Source organism: Bactrocera oleae, chromosome 2 (assembly GCF_042242935.1).
Source record: "Bactrocera oleae isolate idBacOlea1 chromosome 2, idBacOlea1, whole genome shotgun sequence".
Lineage (NCBI taxonomy): Eukaryota > Metazoa > Arthropoda > Insecta > Diptera > Tephritidae > Bactrocera > Bactrocera oleae.
Window position 1 is genome coordinate 21,099,305 of NC_091536.1, and position 21,270 is coordinate 21,120,574.

The 21,270-nt window shown below is 33.9% G+C and overlaps 2 protein-coding genes across 2 annotated transcripts; one reads left to right on the forward strand and one right to left on the reverse strand.

Annotated features, from left to right (window-relative positions):
- Window positions 1–1,769: 1,769 nt before the first annotated feature.
- On the forward strand, window positions 1,770–16,767 carry LOC106616660 (Multidrug resistance protein 5). The gene is made up of 11 exons (XM_036377506.2): window positions 1,770–1,875; window positions 2,874–3,043; window positions 5,299–5,384; window positions 10,284–10,443; window positions 10,593–10,965; window positions 11,120–11,889; window positions 11,996–12,844; window positions 12,911–13,419; window positions 13,497–14,275; window positions 14,344–14,760; window positions 15,728–16,767. The coding sequence occupies exons 2-11, from the start codon at window positions 2,967–2,969 to the stop codon at window positions 15,764–15,766; spliced, it is 4,059 nt and encodes a 1,352-aa protein (XP_036233399.2). The 5' UTR covers window positions 1,770–1,875; window positions 2,874–2,966; the 3' UTR covers window positions 15,767–16,767.
- A 298-nt stretch (window positions 16,768–17,065) lies between these two features.
- LOC106616639 (transmembrane protein 256 homolog) lies at window positions 17,066–20,854 on the reverse strand. Its single transcript, XM_014233392.3, has 3 exons — window positions 20,631–20,854; window positions 20,257–20,556; window positions 17,066–17,919 (listed from the first exon to the last, which is right to left on the reverse strand). Exons 1-3 carry the CDS (start codon window positions 20,724–20,726, stop codon window positions 17,776–17,778), a joined length of 540 nt encoding a protein of 179 aa, XP_014088867.1. The 5' UTR covers window positions 20,727–20,854; the 3' UTR covers window positions 17,066–17,775.
- Between the last annotated feature and the right edge of the window lie 416 nt (window positions 20,855–21,270).

Sequence of the window (21,270 nt, forward strand, 5' to 3'; positions counted from 1 at the left end):
ATTCCTGATTAGACAGAAGCAATTTATACCCACTCATTCCTCTCTTCACGTTCCACACTGCATATTTTTTCTGTTATTTTCAATATATTTTCCGTCTGTTTAGTTATTTTAAATCTTGGTATTAACAATTAATCTGTTACATCCACCATGTGTACATCTTCGCTGCAATTCTGTTTTATTTTGAGAGAAGTCACCAGTTGCCGGCAACTTCCTACATAGTAGGGCTGCGCCGTGTATACACATTCTCACATACACGTACATAATTATATATACATATATATATAAATAGCTCCAAATAGCGCTAACCCAATTATTGCCTATAATTGTGTTGCATTAATGTCTATATTGAGTAATTTGCAGCCATTATAGGCCTCTAATATAAAGCTCATAATTACATAAACTCGTAAAGAGTGAGTTTTTTTAATCGAAGTGAAGAAATTAGAAACTAATATATTTATTAAAATATTTTTGAAATTTCACAATTTTTCGAATGTTTATAAAAATTTAACAAAAAAAGTACCAGGATTTTTTCGATTATAAAATGTAAATTTGAATCCAGAGGTTGAACTTACACTTTGGCGAAGTGAACTACACTAAACGATCTAAAAGCCATATGATGCTTGGCATACTCTCAAGAGCAAATTTGAACTGGTCCATATAAACTGCGCGCGCAAATGGCATCGATAAATATTTTTCGTGTGAAGCTTGATCTCCATATGTCACTTAGTGTGTCTGTGGCAGTTGTTTGTTTACGACACCAAAAGTTTGTCTGGCGATTTTTACTTCGGTAAAAATATTGAACAACTACAATAGTTTGCTTGAAATCATGGCTACGGAATCGTTGAAAATGTTACAAATGTGTTTTGGAGAGTCTATTTTATCACGGAGTGACAAAAAGCATTCAATGAAGATTGTGAAGTCATCGAAAACTTACTTCATGCGAGTCATTCATCCACCTCTGTTAATGACGATATCTAACAACGAAAAAGTTGAAGAAACCGTGTTTGAAAATCGTTGTATCGGATTAAGAGATATAGCAGAGAAACTCAACATCTCTTATAGATTGACTTAATACATTTTCGTTAATGTTTTGGGTATAAAACGTGTCAATGCTAGACTGAATTTATCTGTGTAAAAATGACGTCGGGTAGAGATCGCAAAAGAGCTGTTTGACAACTTAGCTGAAAACACTACATTCATCAAACGCAAAACATTACTGGTGACGAGACGTGGGTTTATGAATATGACGTCGGAACTGTACAACAATCTAGCGAATGGCGCTTCGAAAATACGCCGAAAGCGAAAAAACTTCCTCGCTTAAACCACTGAAGGCCATCCCTACCGGCACTTATAACAAGTGTATGGAAAATTGGTTTAAGCGTTGACATTTCATTCTAGATGGCGTTTAAAGCATACATTTCTGTGGGCTCTTTCTTACACCGTCAATTCAAAAATTTTGTCATAGTCGTAGCTGCCCACCAATTCGTACATTGGCAAGTGAATTCTTAAAGCTGTGAATTTTCGCTGGGAAAGCGTTATAAGCGTCATGGTGCCATGTGGTGGTCGGTACACATATGTAAATACTAGTATGACTTGAGTTGATATTAGCAAAAAAAGACCGAGTCATTGTAAAAATAAAAATAAGCTTTTAAGCAATGCTCTCGTCAAAACAACGCAACTAAGAGACTCAACTGTGAGTAAATGCTCCGAAACTTATGATCTTTCACTTGTGATAAGAGCGCTTACCGACGGGTATAAAAGTGCTAGCGTCTACTCTTCAGTAAGAGTCTTGCGCGGACGGTCAGAATGTTCGGAGCGCTCTAACTATTGGCAGAAGGTTCTAAATATTGGTAGCACGCGCATTGGTAGTAAAACGTACGTTTTATTTTCGGCATCAAGGTGTTAATAAATATACTTGTTTGAATGAATTAAAGTGCAGTGAATTTTCGGTGGACGCTGTTTTATATGCACATTCTAAGACAAAGCATTATGTGCTGGGGAAAGAATGAAATTGTTTTGTTGTGTTTTTTTAATTTCGACAAAAAAAAAAAATTATTTATTCAGTGATCGCAGCGTGCTCCAAATACATTTTGATTGAGTAAACATACTTAAAAGGTTCTGAAACAATAAAAACTAAGATAAATGACAAAGAAAACAAATAACTGGTATCTTAAAGAAATGCAATAGATTCAAAAGAAAGTGCGGACAACAAAAGTTATATAATATATTAAAAGCAATGTTTTTTATTTACAGTCAGCCACATATACATGTGCGCCAATCTGGTTTCATACTAACTAGCAAACGAGATTTTTTTTAGAACGAAAAAGTGACTTGCAATTTTGCGAATTATAATAATTATCTTTGAGAGTTCTACAAGTTTGGCGTGAACTGAAAATACATAATTTTGACCAAAATATAGGAAAATAACTGCCGCACTAAAGAAGTTCTTAGTCAAAAAATATGTTTAATTTGAGATTAAAGTTAGCCAAAAGTAATTTTTTTTATAAGCAAGTATTTTTTTTTTGTTAAAAATTTTTATAAAAAAATTAAATGTTTTGAAAAATTTAACTTTTTTATAAACATTTATATAAACGTGTACCAAGTTTTATTAAAATATCTCAATTTTTACTCAAGCTATCGCTGACACAGACGGACAGACAGATAGTCACTCGGAACTCAACACGTCTCGTCATTCTGATCTTTTAGATATATATATATATATAACTTGATTAGTTTTAGGTGATATAGGTATACCTTAGTTAGGTGAACAAAACTATTATACTCTGTAGCAACATGTTGCAAGAGTATAAAAATAAGCATCTTATCACATTTGAAATAAATTTTCTTATATCTTCTTTACGCTCACATTGCAGTTAAGATTTAAGTGTTGTGAATTTAATAAAACATCAAGTATCAAGCAATCACTGCCAATTTGACAACCAGCGACGACATCCAACCACGCCGCCATGCAGTCGTTTAAGGCGGATGAGTTGCCGCAGAATCCACGCGAACGTGCCAATCCACTCTCAGTGCTCATGTTCTGGTAAGTGTTGAATTATAGTATGAACATTGCACATACATATTATACATACATGTATATATACAAAACGATAAATTGGAATTATTCAATTTTTGAATATGATATATAGTGTATGTAGTTACTTAGCTACGTGACTTCTCCTGCCTACTTCAGCTAAAAATTTATTTATACACAAATATGTACTATATGTTGGTAAATAATATCTCTCCGAGCCCATATGTTCAATTATCAATGTGGATCTAGAGCGTTAATGTGTTCTTCCTTTCAAAATTGAATTTAATTATTTCTAAATTTCATATTAATCAATTGAATAAAGTTCATCGGTGATTGGTACGTCAATCACATTTCTTATGAGGAATCCGAATATAACACAAATCACAATTAGCTGGCATATACAAGTATATTATGAGAAACTCGAAAGTCAGTATAGGATCTAAAACGATCTGTTTACACTTAAAGTATTCATGGAACTTAACAAATTTTTTATAGAATTTGTTTTTTTTTTTTGCTATAAAGGATGATGACAAAGGATTAAAAATACATCGTAAGTACGAGTTGTATCGTTGAGAATTTTTTTTGATCACGTATTCATTCAAGAAGTGAATATTATCTTCGAAACAATATTTCAAGTCAACAATTTATGGTTGAAAGAAATATTAAATTTATTTAAGAAGTTCCATAAAATAAAAATCTATAATTTATTAATTAAGTATAATGGTAAATTTTCTGACAGGGAAACCGTTATCTATTGTAAAACATGCACACCTACTTTCGTAAACGTTTGCGAATATTTAGTAAAGCTTTTAAATTCACTGCTTATCAAAGGCATTATCTGGCGATAAAATCCACCCGTCTTATTCGACAACAACACTATAAAATGGTTAAGTGTACAGGTTTCAAAAACCAGAAGCTGATAAAACACTTGACATCTGATTTCTTTGTGAATTTCATATAAATTGCTAATCATCATTACATTTTTTTGACACAATTTAGTTAGAGAATTGTTGACGCATGTTTCAGCATACTTATACATATGAACACTTCTATCGCGATTACCGCGAAGATTGCAACCAACGTAATTTTAACAGTAAGTAATCGCTTAGAAGGTTTTGCTAAGACATCGCCCAAATGTGTACATGTAGGTATCTACATATGTACGAATTTTCCAACATTTAGCATAAACAATTTGACAACTGATGATTGTTGATTACAAGTAATTTGCACATATATGCTAATCTTTACCGTGTAGTGGGAATTCTTAAAAACTAAATCGGTATAATTAAAATAATATTATATAAAAATGTATATATATTTAGTGTGAGAACTTTTCCCTCAGTAACTTTTCTCTCAGGCGCTAGATCTATTTTAACAATTTTAACATACGACCACACGATTAGCGTCTAGTTGGTCTAGCTCTTTTCACTTAAAAAATCTCGAACATTTAGAAAATGAAGTTCACTGGATATTCTTGGTGGGGAAAACGGACCTATCTATTGTAGTTGTAAACTTGAATCCGTTTGGTGTCTAATTCGATAAATGCGGGCTAACTATTCCGCCATATGGGAATATAAAAGCTTTCGGTGACAAGAAATGAAGAAAAACGGACGATATTGTGAAAACAGATCCACCGGTAGTACAATAGATACAATCCAGTCACAATAAAGTCCATTGGCATGCAATAGATTATGGAAGAAGATGCAAATTTGCTTGCAAAAGTTTACCCAAAGAAGTATGCTACCGATGAGTTAGGCAGTCAAAAATTTGTAAAAACAATACTCTGTAAGATTTCAAATCCAGCGAAAAAATTATTTTATTTCTATTACGTCTAAATTAAGAATCAATTTATTGAACTGATATAACATTCCCGTATATAAGATACACTACATATATGGTAGTAGTACTGTACATTAAGATGCATATTAATCTTTCTCCTGTCTTGTGCTTACTCTTGTTAGTACATAGAAATAAATGATTTTATGCCGTTCAAGTTCGTGGGTCGGAAAATTTATTATTTTTTGGGGATAGGTGACTTATCCATCAACTTAGTCAGATTGCAGAAGAATTAAACGAAAAGTGGTAACGAGTAAGTATATATGCTCAAACTGATATTGAGCCTTAATTGCAGTTATAATTAATTCATCTTATTATTATTGCTCTGTAGTACTTTACTATTACTCTTATTATTATAATTATTCAACTCAAGTTGTTTTACTATATAAAAATTTATATTAATAAATGTCCTATTTATTTCATTCTAGCTTTACGATGCCCGTATTTTTCAAGGGCCGCAAAAAGACACTGGATGAACGTGATCTCTTTAGAGCTTTAAACAGTCACAGATCAGGTAAATCATACATAACTATAAACGGTATATTTGTATGCATTTTTTGCTTTATTAAACTATCTCAAGTGCAATGAGAATTAATAAATTAAACAGTGCGACAAAATGTGGGATACTAATAAAGTCATAAAGTAGCCATAAAAGTCATAAATGTAAAAAGAAAAAAACTGAAAAACTGTTGAGCAAACTGCGTACCCCCTATCGTATTATTTAACTGATTTTCGTTTTATTGCATTTTTCGAGCACAAAGAAAGAATTACGTATGTTCGAACCATAACAAATAGCCAGTAGGAAAGAGAGTAATTCCTGTAATGAGTAACGCAAACGCCAAGTAATCCGGTGTATTTTTGTGCTGCTTGCATTATTTAGGTTATTATAATAATAAAAGTATATTTCTTATAACACATGAACTCGAAATAAATTTGAAAGAATGTTAGTATCAGTGTGTATTGCAACTGTATTGTTGCCCTTGAAAGCGCTAAAAAGTGTTTTTGAAATGAAATTCTCAATTATTGGCCTGACCACTTTTTGGTTGGAAGATTAGTAGACGGCGCTGATATTTGCCTTATTTCCCTAATGGGCATGTATGTATTAATGTATATTAATTGTATGACTTGTGTAGCATATGTAAATGAGGAACCCCACTCATGCAAATATGCCATTCGACATGTTTTGAATAAAAAAATATATTCATATAATATGTATGTAATTATATATGTAAGATTCCTCAGAAATAATGTCGGCAATGTAACTTATTACCGGCACATTGAGCAGTCAAAATATGATGTTATAAAAACACTTAAAATTTGTCTTCAAGTAGGTACGATCGAAAATCAGCTGAGTAAATATAAAGAATGTAACTGATACCACAATGACAAATGCATTGGTGTTTCTATACACATCATATATAATATTTCCATATATACAAACATAAATGCAAATCCATGCAAATAAGCTCTGGTTTTGTTAACCGAAACGTCTTGCCTTTACTATTTAATGGTCTAAGTATTAATTGCTTCTTTATAATGGAATATTAGCTTTGAACTTTTATTTTTTTCTGAGGTGGTATTTAATTGCTTAAGCATACAGCGGCTTTGGTCTCATAAAATTAATATGGTCTACAATTGAAATGTTAGGAAATGTACGCGGGTTGTTGGATAGTTACTCTTTGAATTAAATGTACACTTTTTTATTTAGCATAGCGTGTATCCAATTTTTGCCGGTATCTAAAAATTTTAACAGTATTCGCGGTTTCTGTTAGAGCTGAAGACCATACTCAGATTAAATTTTTGGGGTATAAAACTAGTCATTGACAAATTCGTACCAAAAGAGAGTTCGTCTTCTTCGACTAAACTTGCTCCTTAAGATTAGAAAATTTGTTGTTTGTTTTTAGTTTTCAACTTCTTTATTCAATTCATAGCAATAAACTTAATTTCAGTTTTCGAAATGTAATCATATTGGACTCATACCAACCCAGAATTACGTTGATGCAAGAAAATAATCTTTCAAAATATTTCATAAAATACTACACCTGTTTTCCGAAAAATTACCCAAAATTCACTGAGGCATGAGCGTCAATTGACAAGGTTGTTTTGCTATTCAACGATATTTTAAAAATTGATTTAAATTTTTAAATGATTTAAACATGATTTATTTATTTATTAGGAAAAAAAACATAACTGTGTACTTTATTCTCTTTGTTCAAGGGATTATATACAGTTAGAAGGCCGAAAAAAAGTGAATTTTCCAGAAGTTTTTCTGAGAAAACTTTAAAATTTATTGATCCAAAATTTATTACACATATTATGGTGTCTTTTAATTATATTTTAAGACTTAGTACTAGTAAAAATATTATTCGGTTTTCCAAAAAGAAAAAGAAATTCGGTCTTAAATTGTTTATAAAAACTAAAATATTTATCGAAGAAAAAAAATCTTCGATTAATTGCTATAAAATATATTTAAGAAGCTCGTGTTAAAATTTGAGACTAATCGGTTTAGCCATTTTCGAGTAATGTTGGTCACTGACTTTGAAAACACCATACTGAGAAAAAAGCGCTGGCTATCCGGCCTTGTACTTCCAAGCACTCTGAAACGCCTTTTGAAATTTGCGTGTAATTTCGAAAATATTTACCGGAACGATATGAAATTTTCTGTGTGCATTCTTAAATATATGTACATTAAGAAAATAAAATTAAAAAAAATAGATTTTTTGAAAATTCTAACTGAATGTAACCCCTTAAGCGTTCGCAAGCAAAAAACGCGCTTTGATATTTTCACAAATTTTCTGTAAACTTTGATGTTCGCCCGGCAAGCGGCGAGAGTTTGTCAGCGCCGGCGCACAATGTTACCCAAAATCCCCTGTGCGGATAATTACAAATGTTAGTACGTACATACATATATGTATGTATGTACAATATGTTCGAATATAGGCGCATATTTATGTGCTGGTTAATTGCAACGAGCCATACATATTAATAAGTATGTAAATAGTAATCATCAACACTTACTGACTCACACGCATGTTCACAACAAATTAACACTTCAATCGTCAGTGGATGGGAGAAATTTCAATGTCGCTACGGCAAATGGGGACTCGCCAAATATTGTCGCTAAATGCAGGTTCTATGCACGTTATATGTAGATATGTATATACAAATATACTTTATAACCGACTATGTGCTTGTAAATTGGCGCGTATGTTCTCGCGGCGGAAATTTAGTAAGCAAATTATAATAAATACTTACGAGTACTTACTTATGGCAACATGTTCATCTGCATATGTGTGTTGGGTATTGGTTTAGAACTTTCTTTGCATTCGAATTATCAATTAGGATTTGCCCAGTTTGAACACACACATATATATATATATATACAAACATATTTAATTTAACATTAAGCATGTTGGATAGATTCCATTTATGAATAGTTAAACATACTTAGGTGTACACTAATTGTCTGCAGCGTTAAAGGCAAGCTGTCAATTACACATATGGGTATAACTCTACGTATGGAATAAGCTTGCGTGAAATATGGTTTAATGAAAATTATTCTAAAAATATATATTATATATAAAAATATGTACATATGTATTTAGATCAGGTTTTTGAGTCGATATTGGAAACTTTGGTTTAATTCTATATGTATGCGGAAAATGTTTTTACAATTTTTTGTTTTTTTTGTTTTTTTTTTTTGTATACCAGTCTGAACTGAATGGAATCATTATTTGTACAGTTTTAAACGCACAGAATTAGTTAAGGAAGTGTGGGTAGCAGACGCTGAAGCAGAGAAGCAGTGAGCTTCTTTATAAATGGCACAAAGCTAGGTGGAGGGGCATATATTGTCCGGAAGTATTTATCAACCTCAGTTTGAGTTTACTTGTGTACTTCAGCGTTTTCTGAAGTGGTTGCCATTAAGGTAGATAGATCTACTGTTCCGTCGTGTAGCCACCTTCTGAGCAGTGCCTGTCTGCTTGGATAGCAGGGCGGCGGAACTCAAGGCGCTCAGTAAACGTGCGTTTAAGGCTGGTAGAAGAATACCTAACCTCGCTATCAAGTCACCTTGACCGTTTGTAGAAGCTGTTTGTAAGAAGACGAGTTAAAAACATCTCAACACTTCTTCTTAACTGAGGTATACTGCATTGACTGCAAAATTGCTGACCCACAATCAAATTATATCAAAACCAGCAATGTGAATATCTTCGAAGAAAGCAACACATTTAGATATATGTAAACGAAGGGATCGTCTCATTCTATACATGTGCGTCCGAAATGCGGTGAATATTAGGCAAAAGAGTATACTCTCTAGGGACTTCTTAACTTAATATAAAACTTCATTTCGGGTTAGGTTAGTCTAAAAGTTTTGCCCGATCCATTATGCCGAATATGTGAGAAAGACGGTGCTGAGTTTGCTTCGCTTATTTTTTATATTCTTTTATATATTTATAGCACAGTTCATGCTGTCAATATACAGAAATTCCGTTGAGATTTAAACTTATTAAGTTTTTTCCATCGATCGAGAATCAGCCACAGTTAACCTAACATCACTTATGTTTAGATCTTCACTCTCAATTCTTGTTCATTTGGCTTTTTAATACTGCTAATCCCGCTATTTGCTTTAACGAAGAACTGAATGACAACGTACTTTTTCGCATTTGACTGAGAGCTAAAACGCAAATCATTTATTTACATAAAAACCAAGTTCAAACACGTTGCTGAATTATACAATACATAATATATCCACTTAAGTGGGCTTTTATCAACCATCGCAGATAAGCAATAAAATACCTAAGTATGTATACAGCGCATTAATAGCATTTGCGGTTTATGTACATAGTTCTCGCCGAAAATGCACGTGTCACTTCAAAAATATTACCGTTTTGTAGACTTGTTGAAATAATATCAGCTCGTTTGATTAGAAAATGATAACAGCTTAATCTTGAGAAAGTGCTACAGTTATAATAAGTGGAACTTTTATAACTGTTGGTATTCGCAGAAAAGCATTAAAAACAAAATTATTTTTCTAAACTGAAAACAATGCATCCAATTTCAATTTGCGTTGGAGCGAAAAGCGAATCAAAAAAATTAAATTATCTTTTGTGGCAATGTTGTTTGTTAATCAAAAAGTTGCCGACTTATCCAACAGCCCTGCTACCACTGACTGACTGTATATAAAATCCGCAACCGTAACTAAACATTCATTAATTCGAAAACGAAATTAATATATTCTATGGTGCATTGCACATACTATGGTAAAACAACAATAAATAATTAACGCAATGATCGCGTCTTAACTGTGTTGTATCTTATAAATATGAAATATAATCTGTGCAACGTATAAAACTGCATCAATCATTAAATACTCATATGTATGTATGTATGTCTGTATGCCTCGACTTGATTTCAGCTGTATTGGGAAACAAGATGAGCCTAGCTTGGGAGGCGGAGATCGATAAGAAACGACAAAAACACAAGGAACCCAAACTGTTGAAAGCGGTGCTGCGCGTGTTCGGTGCGCGCTACGCGGGGCTGGGCTTAACGTTATTCCTGCTGGAAATCGGGTTGCGGTGAGTTAACATTTCCTGTACAAGTCAGCTGATTATTAGTTACTATTGATAAATAAGCATAGACCTATATACATAGACAATACATCCGCCAATACAAGCTAAACTTGAACTAATTAACTATTTATATATGTAATTCTATATTTTTTCAGTGTTACACAGCCACTGTTTCTTGGTGGCCTTGTTAATTACTATGCCAATCCGGCTAACAACGAGAGCACCAATACAGCCTTTCTCTTCGCCCTAGGTGTGATACTCTGCAGTGCGCTGAATGTGCTGCTGATGCATCCGTACATGATGGCCGTGCTACATACGGGCATGAAGGTGCGCGTTGCCTTGTGCAGCGTGATTTATCGAAAGGCGCTACGCTTGAGCAAGACGGCGCTTGGCAGTACCACAACCGGCCAGGTAGTGAATCTGATATCAAACGATGTGGGCCGTCTGGATACGTCACTCATACACATGCATTATTTATGGCTGGGACCAGTGGAGATATTAGTAATAACATTGCTTATGTACCGAGAGGTGGGTATGATAAAGTACCGGATTTATTAAGTTGCCGAATGTCGCTATCAAAAGTGAAAAGTGAATTGGCGGTGACGTGCCAATAACAGTGCATACTTGTATATCCTTGGAGCCAACACAATTTGTATGCATTCTTATTTTTATTAAATTTTAGATAGGCGTCTCCTCGCTATTTGGCGTTGCATTTATGTTGCTCTTCCTGCCACTGCAGGCGTATCTCGGCAAGAAGACGTCAGTGTTGCGTCTGCGCACAGCGCTGTGTACCGATGAGCGCGTACGCATGATGAACGAAATCATCTCGGGCATACAGGTGATTAAGATGTATGCGTGGGAGAAGCCCTTCGGTAAGATGGTAGAATATGCGCGTCGCAAAGAAATGAAATCCATACGTAACGTGAACTATATACGTGGCATTTTGCAATCGTTCATCATGTTCGTGACACGTGTGTCCATCTTTGCCAGTTTGGTGGGTTATGTGCTGCTCGGTCAATTTTTGACAGCGGAGAAGGCATTCGTAATCACGGCCTACTATAATATATTACGTAACACAATGACCGTCTTCTTCCCCTTGGCCATATCGCAATTCGCCGAGACACTGGTTTCAATTAAACGTATAGAAAAGTATTTGTTGTATGATGAGACCAAAGTGAAGGATCGCTCCGATGATAACGAAAATGAGTACAAAACAATAAATCAAACATACATCATCGAAGAGAATGAAAAAACGCTGACACTAAATGGTGGTTTGAAGCCGTTACAAACGAATTCAGAGGAGAAGCAAGTAGTCCCAGTCATTGAGATACATAAATTAAAGGCGAAATGGGATCGCTCTATGTCGGAATATACACTGAACAATATCGAACTGAAGGTGAAACCACGTACACTGGTGGCTGTTATTGGGCCAGTGGGGTCTGGCAAATCAAGGTGAGTGCGAATTACCATTTTATATACTGTTACTGTTTGCAGTTTGTTAGGCGCAACCGTCGTTTGAAATTGAAAATTTTTCATATCTATATTTACTCATTTACAGTTTAATCCAAGCCATTCTTGGCGAACTACCCGCCGAATCAGGTTCCATCAGCGTACAAGGTACCTTTTCGTACGCCTCACAGGAACCTTGGTTATTCACCGGTACCGTCCGTCAGAATATACTTTTTGGTTTACCAATGGACAAGAACCGTTATCGCACGGTGGTGAAGAAGTGCGCGCTGGAACGCGATTTCGAGCTGCTAACTTTTGGCGACAAAACAATAGTGGGTGAACGCGGCATATCGCTTTCGGGCGGTCAAAAGGCGCGTATCAGCTTAGCGCGCGCAGTCTACCGTAAATCCGACATTTACTTGCTCGATGATCCACTAAGCGCTGTGGACACACACGTCGGTCGACATCTCTTCGATCAATGTTTGCGCGGTTTCCTGCGAGAAGATATAGTCATATTGGTTACACATCAGCTGCAATTCCTAGAACAGGCCGATATTATTGTTATTATGGATAAGGGTAAACTGAGTGCTGTGGGTACTTATGAGTCGATGCGTAGAAGTGGTCTGGATTTTGCTAAATTGTTGGTAGCTCCAGATCTAAGTGCTGATGCGGATGGTGCTAATGGTGCTGGTGGTGATGTTGAAAAGAAGAGTCTGTCACGTCAGAATATTAGACAACGCCAGAACAGTATTTCGTCTATGAGCTCCATAGCTGAGTCAGCTGCAGGCGAAGCGCCTACGCAGGTGCAGGAGAATCGTGAAGAGGGTAAAATCGGTTGGTCACTATATGCTAAATACTTCACCGCGAGTGGCGGTTACTTAGTCTTCTCAATAGCTATGGTCTTCTGCGTTGTTGCGCAGGTTTTGGGATCTGGCGGTGATTACTATTTATCTTATTGGTGAGCTCAATTTGGAAAATGTATTGCATAAGAGAAACATTAATAGTGATTTCACATTGTTTGCAGGGTAAACAAAAATGAGGCTACTGCAGAAACGAAATCCATAAATTTTGGCGCTCGCATAATCGGTCGCCTCTACGGTCGCGATGTACGCATAAATAATGAAACGGATCCCATTGACATTTACATATTCTCGGCCATTATTTTGGCTACGGTCATTTTCTCTTTAAGTCGCAGTATACTTTTTTTCACAGTCGCGAAACGCTCTTCGATTGCCTTGCACAATGCCATGTTCCGCGGTCTCACACGCGCCTCCATGTACTTTTTTCACACAAATCCATCAGGTCGTATATTGAATAGGTTCTCAAAGGATTTGGGTCAGGTAGATGAAATTCTGCCAACGGTGCTGATGGATGTTCTACAAATTGCTTTGGTCTGCGTTGGCATTGTGGTTGTAATATCGGTTGTGAATTTGTGGAATTTGCTAGCCACAGCATTGCTGTCCATAATATTCTATTTCCTGCGTTCATTTTATTTACAAACCTCAAGGGACGTGAAACGTCTTGAGGCTGTCAGTAAGTTGATTGAGAAATATCTCGTATTTTAACTAATAATATAATTCTAATTTACTTATTCCTTTGCTTTAATGTAGCACGTTCACCAATTTACTCCCACTTGGGCGCCTCACTAAGTGGCCTATCTACAATACGCGCCTTCGGTGCTCAAAAAACACTGATAACGGAATTTGACAATTATCAGGATTTGCACAGTTCCGGTTATTACATGTCTTTGTCCACAAGTCGTGCTTTTGGCTACTGGCTTGACTGTTTCTGCGTCGTCTACATAGCTGTCACCGCCCTAAGTTTCTTTATATTCTCACCGAGAAACGGTGGAGAGGTGGGCTTGGCCATAACGCAGGCTATAGGCTTGACCGGCATGGTACAGTGGGGCATGCGTCAGTCAGCTGACTTGGAGAACAATATGACATGCGTTGAGCGTGTAGTTGAATACGATCAAATCGAACCAGAAGGCGAATTGGAGAGCAGACCTGGTAAGAAGCCACCGCAGAACTGGCCGGAACTGGGTAAAATTAAATTTGATAAACTTAGCTTGCGGTATTTTCCTGATCCAAAGTCGGAACGTGTGTTGAAATCCCTAAATTTCGAAATACAATCCTGCGAAAAGGTAGGCATTGTGGGACGCACGGGCGCAGGCAAATCATCGCTCATCAATGCGCTCTTCCGCTTGTCATACAATGATGGTGCGATAACAATCGACACCAGGGATACCAATGATTTGGGTTTGCATGACTTGCGTAGTAAAATATCCATAATACCACAAGAGCCGGTGCTCTTCTCGGGCACAATGCGTTACAATCTCGATCCATTTGACGAATACTCCGATGCCAAGTTGTGGGAGGCGCTTGATGAAGTATGACAAAACTTATTACGAATATACTTGAGTTTTTATACATCGGAATATATATTTATTTTTTTTAGGTTAAATTGAAAGGTGTTGTATCGGAATTGCCAAGTGGCTTGCAGAGTAAAATTTCAGAGGGCGGCAGTAATTTCAGTGTCGGTCAACGACAGTTGGTATGTCTGGCACGTGCCATATTGCGTGAAAATAAAATTCTTGTGCTGGACGAGGCAACGGCAAATGTGGATCCACAGACTGATGCACTCATACAATTGACAATAAGAAGTAAATTCAAACATTGCACGGTTCTCACAATTGCACATCGTTTGCACACTGTCATGGACTCGGATAAGGTGCTGGTCATGGATGCTGGGCGCGCAGTGGAGTTCGGTTCACCATTTGAATTGTTGACTGAAAGCAAAACAAAGGTATTCTACGGCATGGTCAAACAGGCGGGTAACAGCACTTTCGACAATCTGCTGACTGTGGCACAAAAGGTAAGCTTTAGGTTTATATTTTATTTTGTGAGATAAAGTACCTAACTATCGCTAAGATTAGAAACACTCCCAGTATTAGGGTATAGCAGCAACACCAAACTTACTCAAATTTCTCTTAATTCTAGTTCTTGTCAAGATAATAATTGTAGAATATATGAATCTGAATATGGTTTCACAACTTAGTAGGTGAAAGTTACTCAAATTACTTAATATGAACTCGATTCTTTTGAAGCGTTTGCTTACTCGATAACATGAGGAAAAATTCATTAATGTTAGTTCAGACTTGACTGAGGATAAAAGTTTTATTGCGTTTGCGAAACGAATTAAAGAGCCTCTTAAGAGAGTATTTTGATTTAGAAGCCCGAATTTTAGGTTCTTTTACGGACCCGATAAAAAAAAAATATATATTTTTGCTATACATTATTTTATATGTTTTTTATTGATATTTTAAGAGTACAAATAATTTATAATATTGTATTAAAAAAAAATAATTTGGCAAAGTGGGGACTGATGAAAACATGGCGCGTCCTGGTGTGCAGGATATCAGGGCTTCCAGTAACTTGCAATGGAAATTGTTGAGTGATCTTTAAAGAGGAAGGATGTTGTTATAGCACTACGAGTGGATTTTGGAAAAAAAAATTCACAATAACTAATTGAAATTTCAAAAAATCTTTTTAGGAACATATTCTTAAAGGGTTTGACTACAAATGAAAAACAAAACGTTTTTTTTTATTTCTAAACCAGAATGCCCCTTATTATTGCTATATACGAAACGAAACAAAAATAAGCATTTGCGACTTTGAAGAGTTCGGCGTTCGATGTTTTTTCAAAAAATTTTTTTGTTTTTAAATGCAAATTATGCTATTATGAGTAATAATTACAATAAATTATTAAATATACTTAAATTTATTTTACTGAAAGAAAATAAAAGCTCACAACTTAAGCCACAATTTCTATTATTTTACAGGCGCATGAGGAGAATTTGCGCGCGAAAAAGGATTCTTGACATTTCTCCGTACCGAAAGTATTCAAAGAATATTTACTTAAGATTTTAGAGCCGATATCAAATCATCCTGCAAATGCACGTATACAAAAAACTCTCACCGATGCGACGCATCACAAATTTCTCGGATAGCAGGAACCGAACAATGGGGGTGTAAATGGGAACGAAACACGTAGATTATCATATCGGGGCTTATTTTTATACAGTACTTAATACAATTAACTAATATACCTATGGTAAATAATTGTTTAGCTAAATAATTAAGAAGCATCTTAATATATGCATGTCTATAGTAGCTGTGTACGTTGAACGAGGCAAAATGTACATATATACATATCTAAACTAATGTTAATTTTAAGTGCCATACAAGGCATTAAAATGAGAAAATTGACCTGAAATATGCAAATTCTACATATCCACAAACAAAAGTGAGAAATTTCAAGCGTAAAATTATGGTAATTCTAATTGCTTTAGTAAAGATAATCAAGATTGAAAAGAAATTAAATCAAAAACACTATGCAAACTGAGACAATAAAGACGGAGACAACAAAAACCGAACTACACAAAGACACGCTAAGGTTGGACGCGTGCAATAATGAGTTTAGAGCTCAGGTCGAACTGCTGTGAGACAGCGTTACTATTAGCATGTAAACAACCATATACATACATATGCAGCAGCTAACTTTGCGGCATAAATATGTATATAACAAGAGAATTTAATTGGCCAGTTTAACTTAATTTTTTAATTGAAGCAAATTGTTTAGCTTGGCTGACACAATAAAAATAATACACGTAAAAATTATCTGCCATATATGTATGTTTATAAACATGCACACATACATTATGTATGCACTCCCCTTTTCGTTAGCATAAAAAAGCTTAATTTTTCCCTTAATAAGGTAGTGATTTTAAATATTTTTTTTTAGATTAGAATTGTAATATTTACGCGCCTGCATAATAAGTTGAATAAGTTTTACGTAAATAAAAACATATAAACAAACAAATATCGTATGTGTTCCAATTGTGAAAACTCGTTGACAATATTAGGGCATAAACTTTGTGGTTTTAAATGTTTTTACCAGTAGTAGGCAGAAGCTTTATTTTACCAACACACCAGCAGTAGAACATTTTGTGTCATCTATAAATTTAAGAGTCGTGTGTATTATCTAAACATAAATACACACATACATACATAAAATTATATGTATATAGTACTTATAAAGAATTTTTATGAAATCATAGCAACAGAGAAGTTTTTTGTACGTAATATAACACATATATAGTACACAAATAACAAATACGTTGTTTCTATAATGTTGTATTGTAGATTTATTACTGTTACAGAAATGGTAATGTGTGCGCAGCCGCAAATCAATGAAAATTATGTAGTTTTCAGTATGCATTTAAAATTCATACATAGCTATAATAATCATTTACAACTATTAACGACATTGATTCTTCCAGTAAACACTGATTATATCAGTACTAGTTATAAACGTTAAATATACATAGATACATAACATATATAATATAATGCTATAATAAATATTTACAAAATGTAGAATGCATTTATATAATTTACTTAATTCAAATTGGATATGAAATTAGAGGCAGCAATTATGGCAATAATTAGACAATTATAATCTCAAAGAATTCGAAAAACAAAGATGTTGAGCCATAACTAAATTAATGCAATTTACGCTATGCACCCATACTATTGTGTGCGTTGCAAAATTTAGAGCATTATATAAATAAATTAGTAGTTATAATAACAATAAAACGATTTTTTTTAAAGAATTGTTTCATAAATAAATATGTTATTCAAAAAATCTTAACAATATGCGCGCAATATACATATTTTTCTTTGTTTTTTTGATTTTCTTTAATCGCACAAATTTCTCACCGCCCACAACTGAATGGGTAGCAAGGAAAATATACATTTTTTGTTTGCATACTAGTGTATATGCAAGAAAAGACAATAAATTAATGGTGTCAATCAACAATAAATAGCCTTAAAACATTAGCGAAAGCCAAGCCATGATAAGGCAAAAGCCACCACATGTTGCCACCGGTATGTAAGTTCTATTGCCAGTCAGGGCGCGATGGTAGAGTACACCGCTAAACAGTATAGTGCCCACGGCCATCAAGGAGCCAGTCTGCAATGAATAACAATTATTACAAAACACATTAAAAAAGCTAAAATAAAAAACAAATACATTTAAAAGACAATATGAAAACACTAATGAAAGGACAATAAGACAAGTTCCTTGTTAAATGGAATTTACATGTGTACGTTGAGTAGTATGTAAATTATTTCTAATTAACGCAGAACTATGAAGAATATAAAAAAACGAGCTTTCTTGAATGTGTCGTTTGGCATTACTAAAATTGGAAATTGTTTTCTACCATAAAATGCTTATTTTGAGAAATGCATTTATTTGAATATAAATGTGGGCGTGAGCCCGAATAAAATTCTAAATATACAGAAAATCTAACTTGGACATTCAGAGTAAGAGTCTCCTAGCGAAGACTAATCCCAACAGGTGTCAACTACAAAATTTGCTCAAAAATATGGCACTACTTAGGCGAAAATTCATATAACTAATAAATAATATAATAAAATTTATATTTATTTATTAAGTAGTAGTAGTAAGTGTAAAAATCAGCTGATTGTTGGCAGATATAGCTTTGCACCTCCAAATACTTTAGTGGTTGTTAACAAACATACAAACATACATATTAACTTTTTAAAGTAATTTAATTAGGCTTAGCTACTAAAAGTTTGCTTTTTATTGTGCTTGTAGGTATGCATAGGCAAAACTGCTTGAAACAGGTTCTGTTGTAAATATTATAGAATATAAACAATAATTTTTTGTTACGAGAAATGGTTAAAATACAAAACTAATAGAAATACTTATTTGTAGCCATAAGAAAATTAAAAAAAAAAACGAACTTTACCAGAATTAAGTCAATTACTAGATCATACTTTATGCTATAAACAAATCAATCTTTTGTATGACTTACTGTGTGTCATGAGATTATTATAAATAACAATTCACCAAAATATTAAGCTTTACTCTTTACTACTCAGCTGTTTTTTAATAGCAACCACATAAATCATTATAGAGAAGCGCTAGCTTTTAGTTTTTTTGAGTACATATATATATATATATATATATACTACTATGAATTGATCATTTAAAATGTTTTGAAAAATCGCAATAAAAAGCGGTAGAATTAACACTAGTAAATATATACATATACTTGTATATATGATGATATGTTTTAAAGATTTCAGACTTTGTGCTATGGCAATTCATATTAGCCTAAATCATGGCGTTGCAACATCATTTTCGTTACGTGGTTGTCTCGAAAAAATTCAACGTAAATCAAAAGAATATTTTATAAGAAACTAATCTATATGAAATTTATAAAAAAAAAATATAATTCCTTTTTCTAAGCAATAAGGATTAAATTTTAAAAGAAATAGACAAATACATTTTCAAAAATATTTTTCACCAGAAAATTAAAAATTGATGCCATCAATAACGACTTTTGGAAAGTATATTGATAAGCACTTTCCACATACTCTGGGTAACGTAAGTTGTTAAGAAAATCCGTTCAAGAAAAAAAAATTGTTAAGAGTATACTAAATCACAGAAAATTTAGCGCCTTTAAATATTCATAATTTTTTAACTAATAATTACGAGCATGGCACTATGTGCAATGTGAAATTCTTTAAGCACTCAAACAAAATGACAAAAATTGTCTCTTGCAACTGATGTGGTAGACTCACGGAAGTTTTATAGTTAAATTCTTTCTAAAATCGCTTAATATTCGAAAAGTGCATTCGTTTACAATTGTAATTTATTTGTCCACGCATATCTAATATTGTATTATATCAGGTGCAAGGGGTGAGATGTTAGTTTCCATAACAATATATAAAACCTGAACTCAAGCTTTAATACGAACTTATGGCGAAATGCTCAAATACTAGTATAAATGTGCTATAGAAATGTGTTATAGAAAATAATGCGTAGCATACCAATACATTGAATTTATGCGCAAATTATGAAACATTAAATATAATACTTAAACATAAGAAAATATAAATAAAAGTGTTTAATTTAAAAGCCTGTTCTTCCGCACTTTTTGAGTAAACGTGTTTGGAAAAAATTGAGTACTTTGCAATATATACATGTAAACTTTTGTAAATCTTAATCATATAGATAATTGCTGGAAATAAAGTGTTTTTAAGTGACAATAAAATATTTACATAAGTATATGCATTTTTTATTAAAAGTGATATGGGTATTTTCTTAAAATCGGACTAATTTTCAATTAACAACTTAATATAAGTTTAATAAAATTTTCTATCTAGTAAAGCAGATCCATCCTAATGCACACATATTGTAATAATAAAACTCAGACAACAAAATATTGCACAAGATGTCAATTTAAGAAACGTGATACTAGCAGTACGATGAACTTACCAATAACGGTTTGCGCACCAGCGGCATCGCTAAAAGTGCAAATGAATGAAGAAAATGAAAACGATTAGCTGTTTCAAAAACCGTCCTGGCCTCTGTTTTATCTTCAGTATTGGGGAATTTTGCAAAAATATGTTTGCCATATGCACCCATAATAACAGCACTTGCGCCACATAAACCTGCTAAACGTACGAAATTATATTGCCTGCCAGCCAACTCCCACAATGGTAAACGCACAGGTGGCGGTGGAGGTGCAGATAAATTTGCCTTCGGTGCCGGCAATTTGCGTGGTAAAAGCGCTTCCTAAGCATTAAATTGAACGCGTTTAATAAAAATAATTTAGAGAGTGAAAGGAAACAATGTCTTGCACAACTTACTGTGCTTTTAATTACACCCGCCGCAGTCGATAATAGCGCTTGGCTAATTGGATTGCCAAAAATTAGATAACCAACAGAATCTCCCAATGAAGACATTTTTTGTTACGACTTTGTATCTTTTGTTTACAATGTCGGCAAATATTGAAGTAAATAACTAATTGATAAGCCGCTGTTGTCGCGGTCTGTTATTGCGAAAATTCAATACACTTCTTTGTACGGTATGTGTGGGAACAAGACACAGGGTGCTTGTGAAGATTTGGTCTGAATGTAAAAAAAAAGTAGCATAATTCCTATATATAATTATCAACAAACTTTCTATATGAAATTTTATTAATCATCAATGGCTTTGTATGATATATTGTGTATACTTGAAAGTCGTAATTTCACTGAAATTACTCGCACTTTGCCGTTAGAGAGAAATGATGTAGCATTTTCATGAAACTAAATCCTGTAGGTTATAAAAAAAAAAAACTATTTGGGACTCCTATCAACTTGAAGCAACTAAAACTAAGGCTAAATTGTGTACATATGTATATATGTGCAGTTTTTTTATTCAATTGTACTAAGGAGCGGGAAGCGGCACTTTATACACACATACACACTTTTTCAATTCCGGTTCGAATTCAATTTCAGTTTCATA

What these genes read in the sequence shown, in the direction of transcription:
- LOC106616660 (XM_036377506.2), top strand. Translation starts at nt 2,967, where the DNA reads ATGCAGTCGTTTAAGGCGGATGAGTTGCCGCAGAATCCACGCGAACGT. An exon ending in GTGGGGTCTGGCAAATCAAG is followed by an intron (nt 11,890 to 11,995) that starts GTGAGTGCGAAT and finishes ACTCATTTACAG; the next exon opens with TTTAATCCAAGCCATTCTTG. An exon ending in TGTGGGAGGCGCTTGATGAA is followed by an intron (nt 14,276 to 14,343) that starts GTATGACAAAAC and finishes TATTTTTTTTAG; the next exon opens with GTTAAATTGAAAGGTGTTGT.
- LOC106616639 (XM_014233392.3), bottom strand. Translation starts at nt 20,726, where the DNA reads ATGTCTTCATTGGGAGATTCTGTTGGTTATCTAATTTTTGGCAATCCA. An exon ending in CGGGTGTAATTAAAAGCACA is followed by an intron (nt 20,557 to 20,630) that starts GTAAGTTGTGCA and finishes TTTAATGCTTAG; the next exon opens with GAAGCGCTTTTACCACGCAA. An exon ending in TGGTGCGCAAACCGTTATTG is followed by an intron (nt 17,920 to 20,256) that starts GTAAGTTCATCG and finishes TATTCATTGCAG; the next exon opens with ACTGGCTCCTTGATGGCCGT.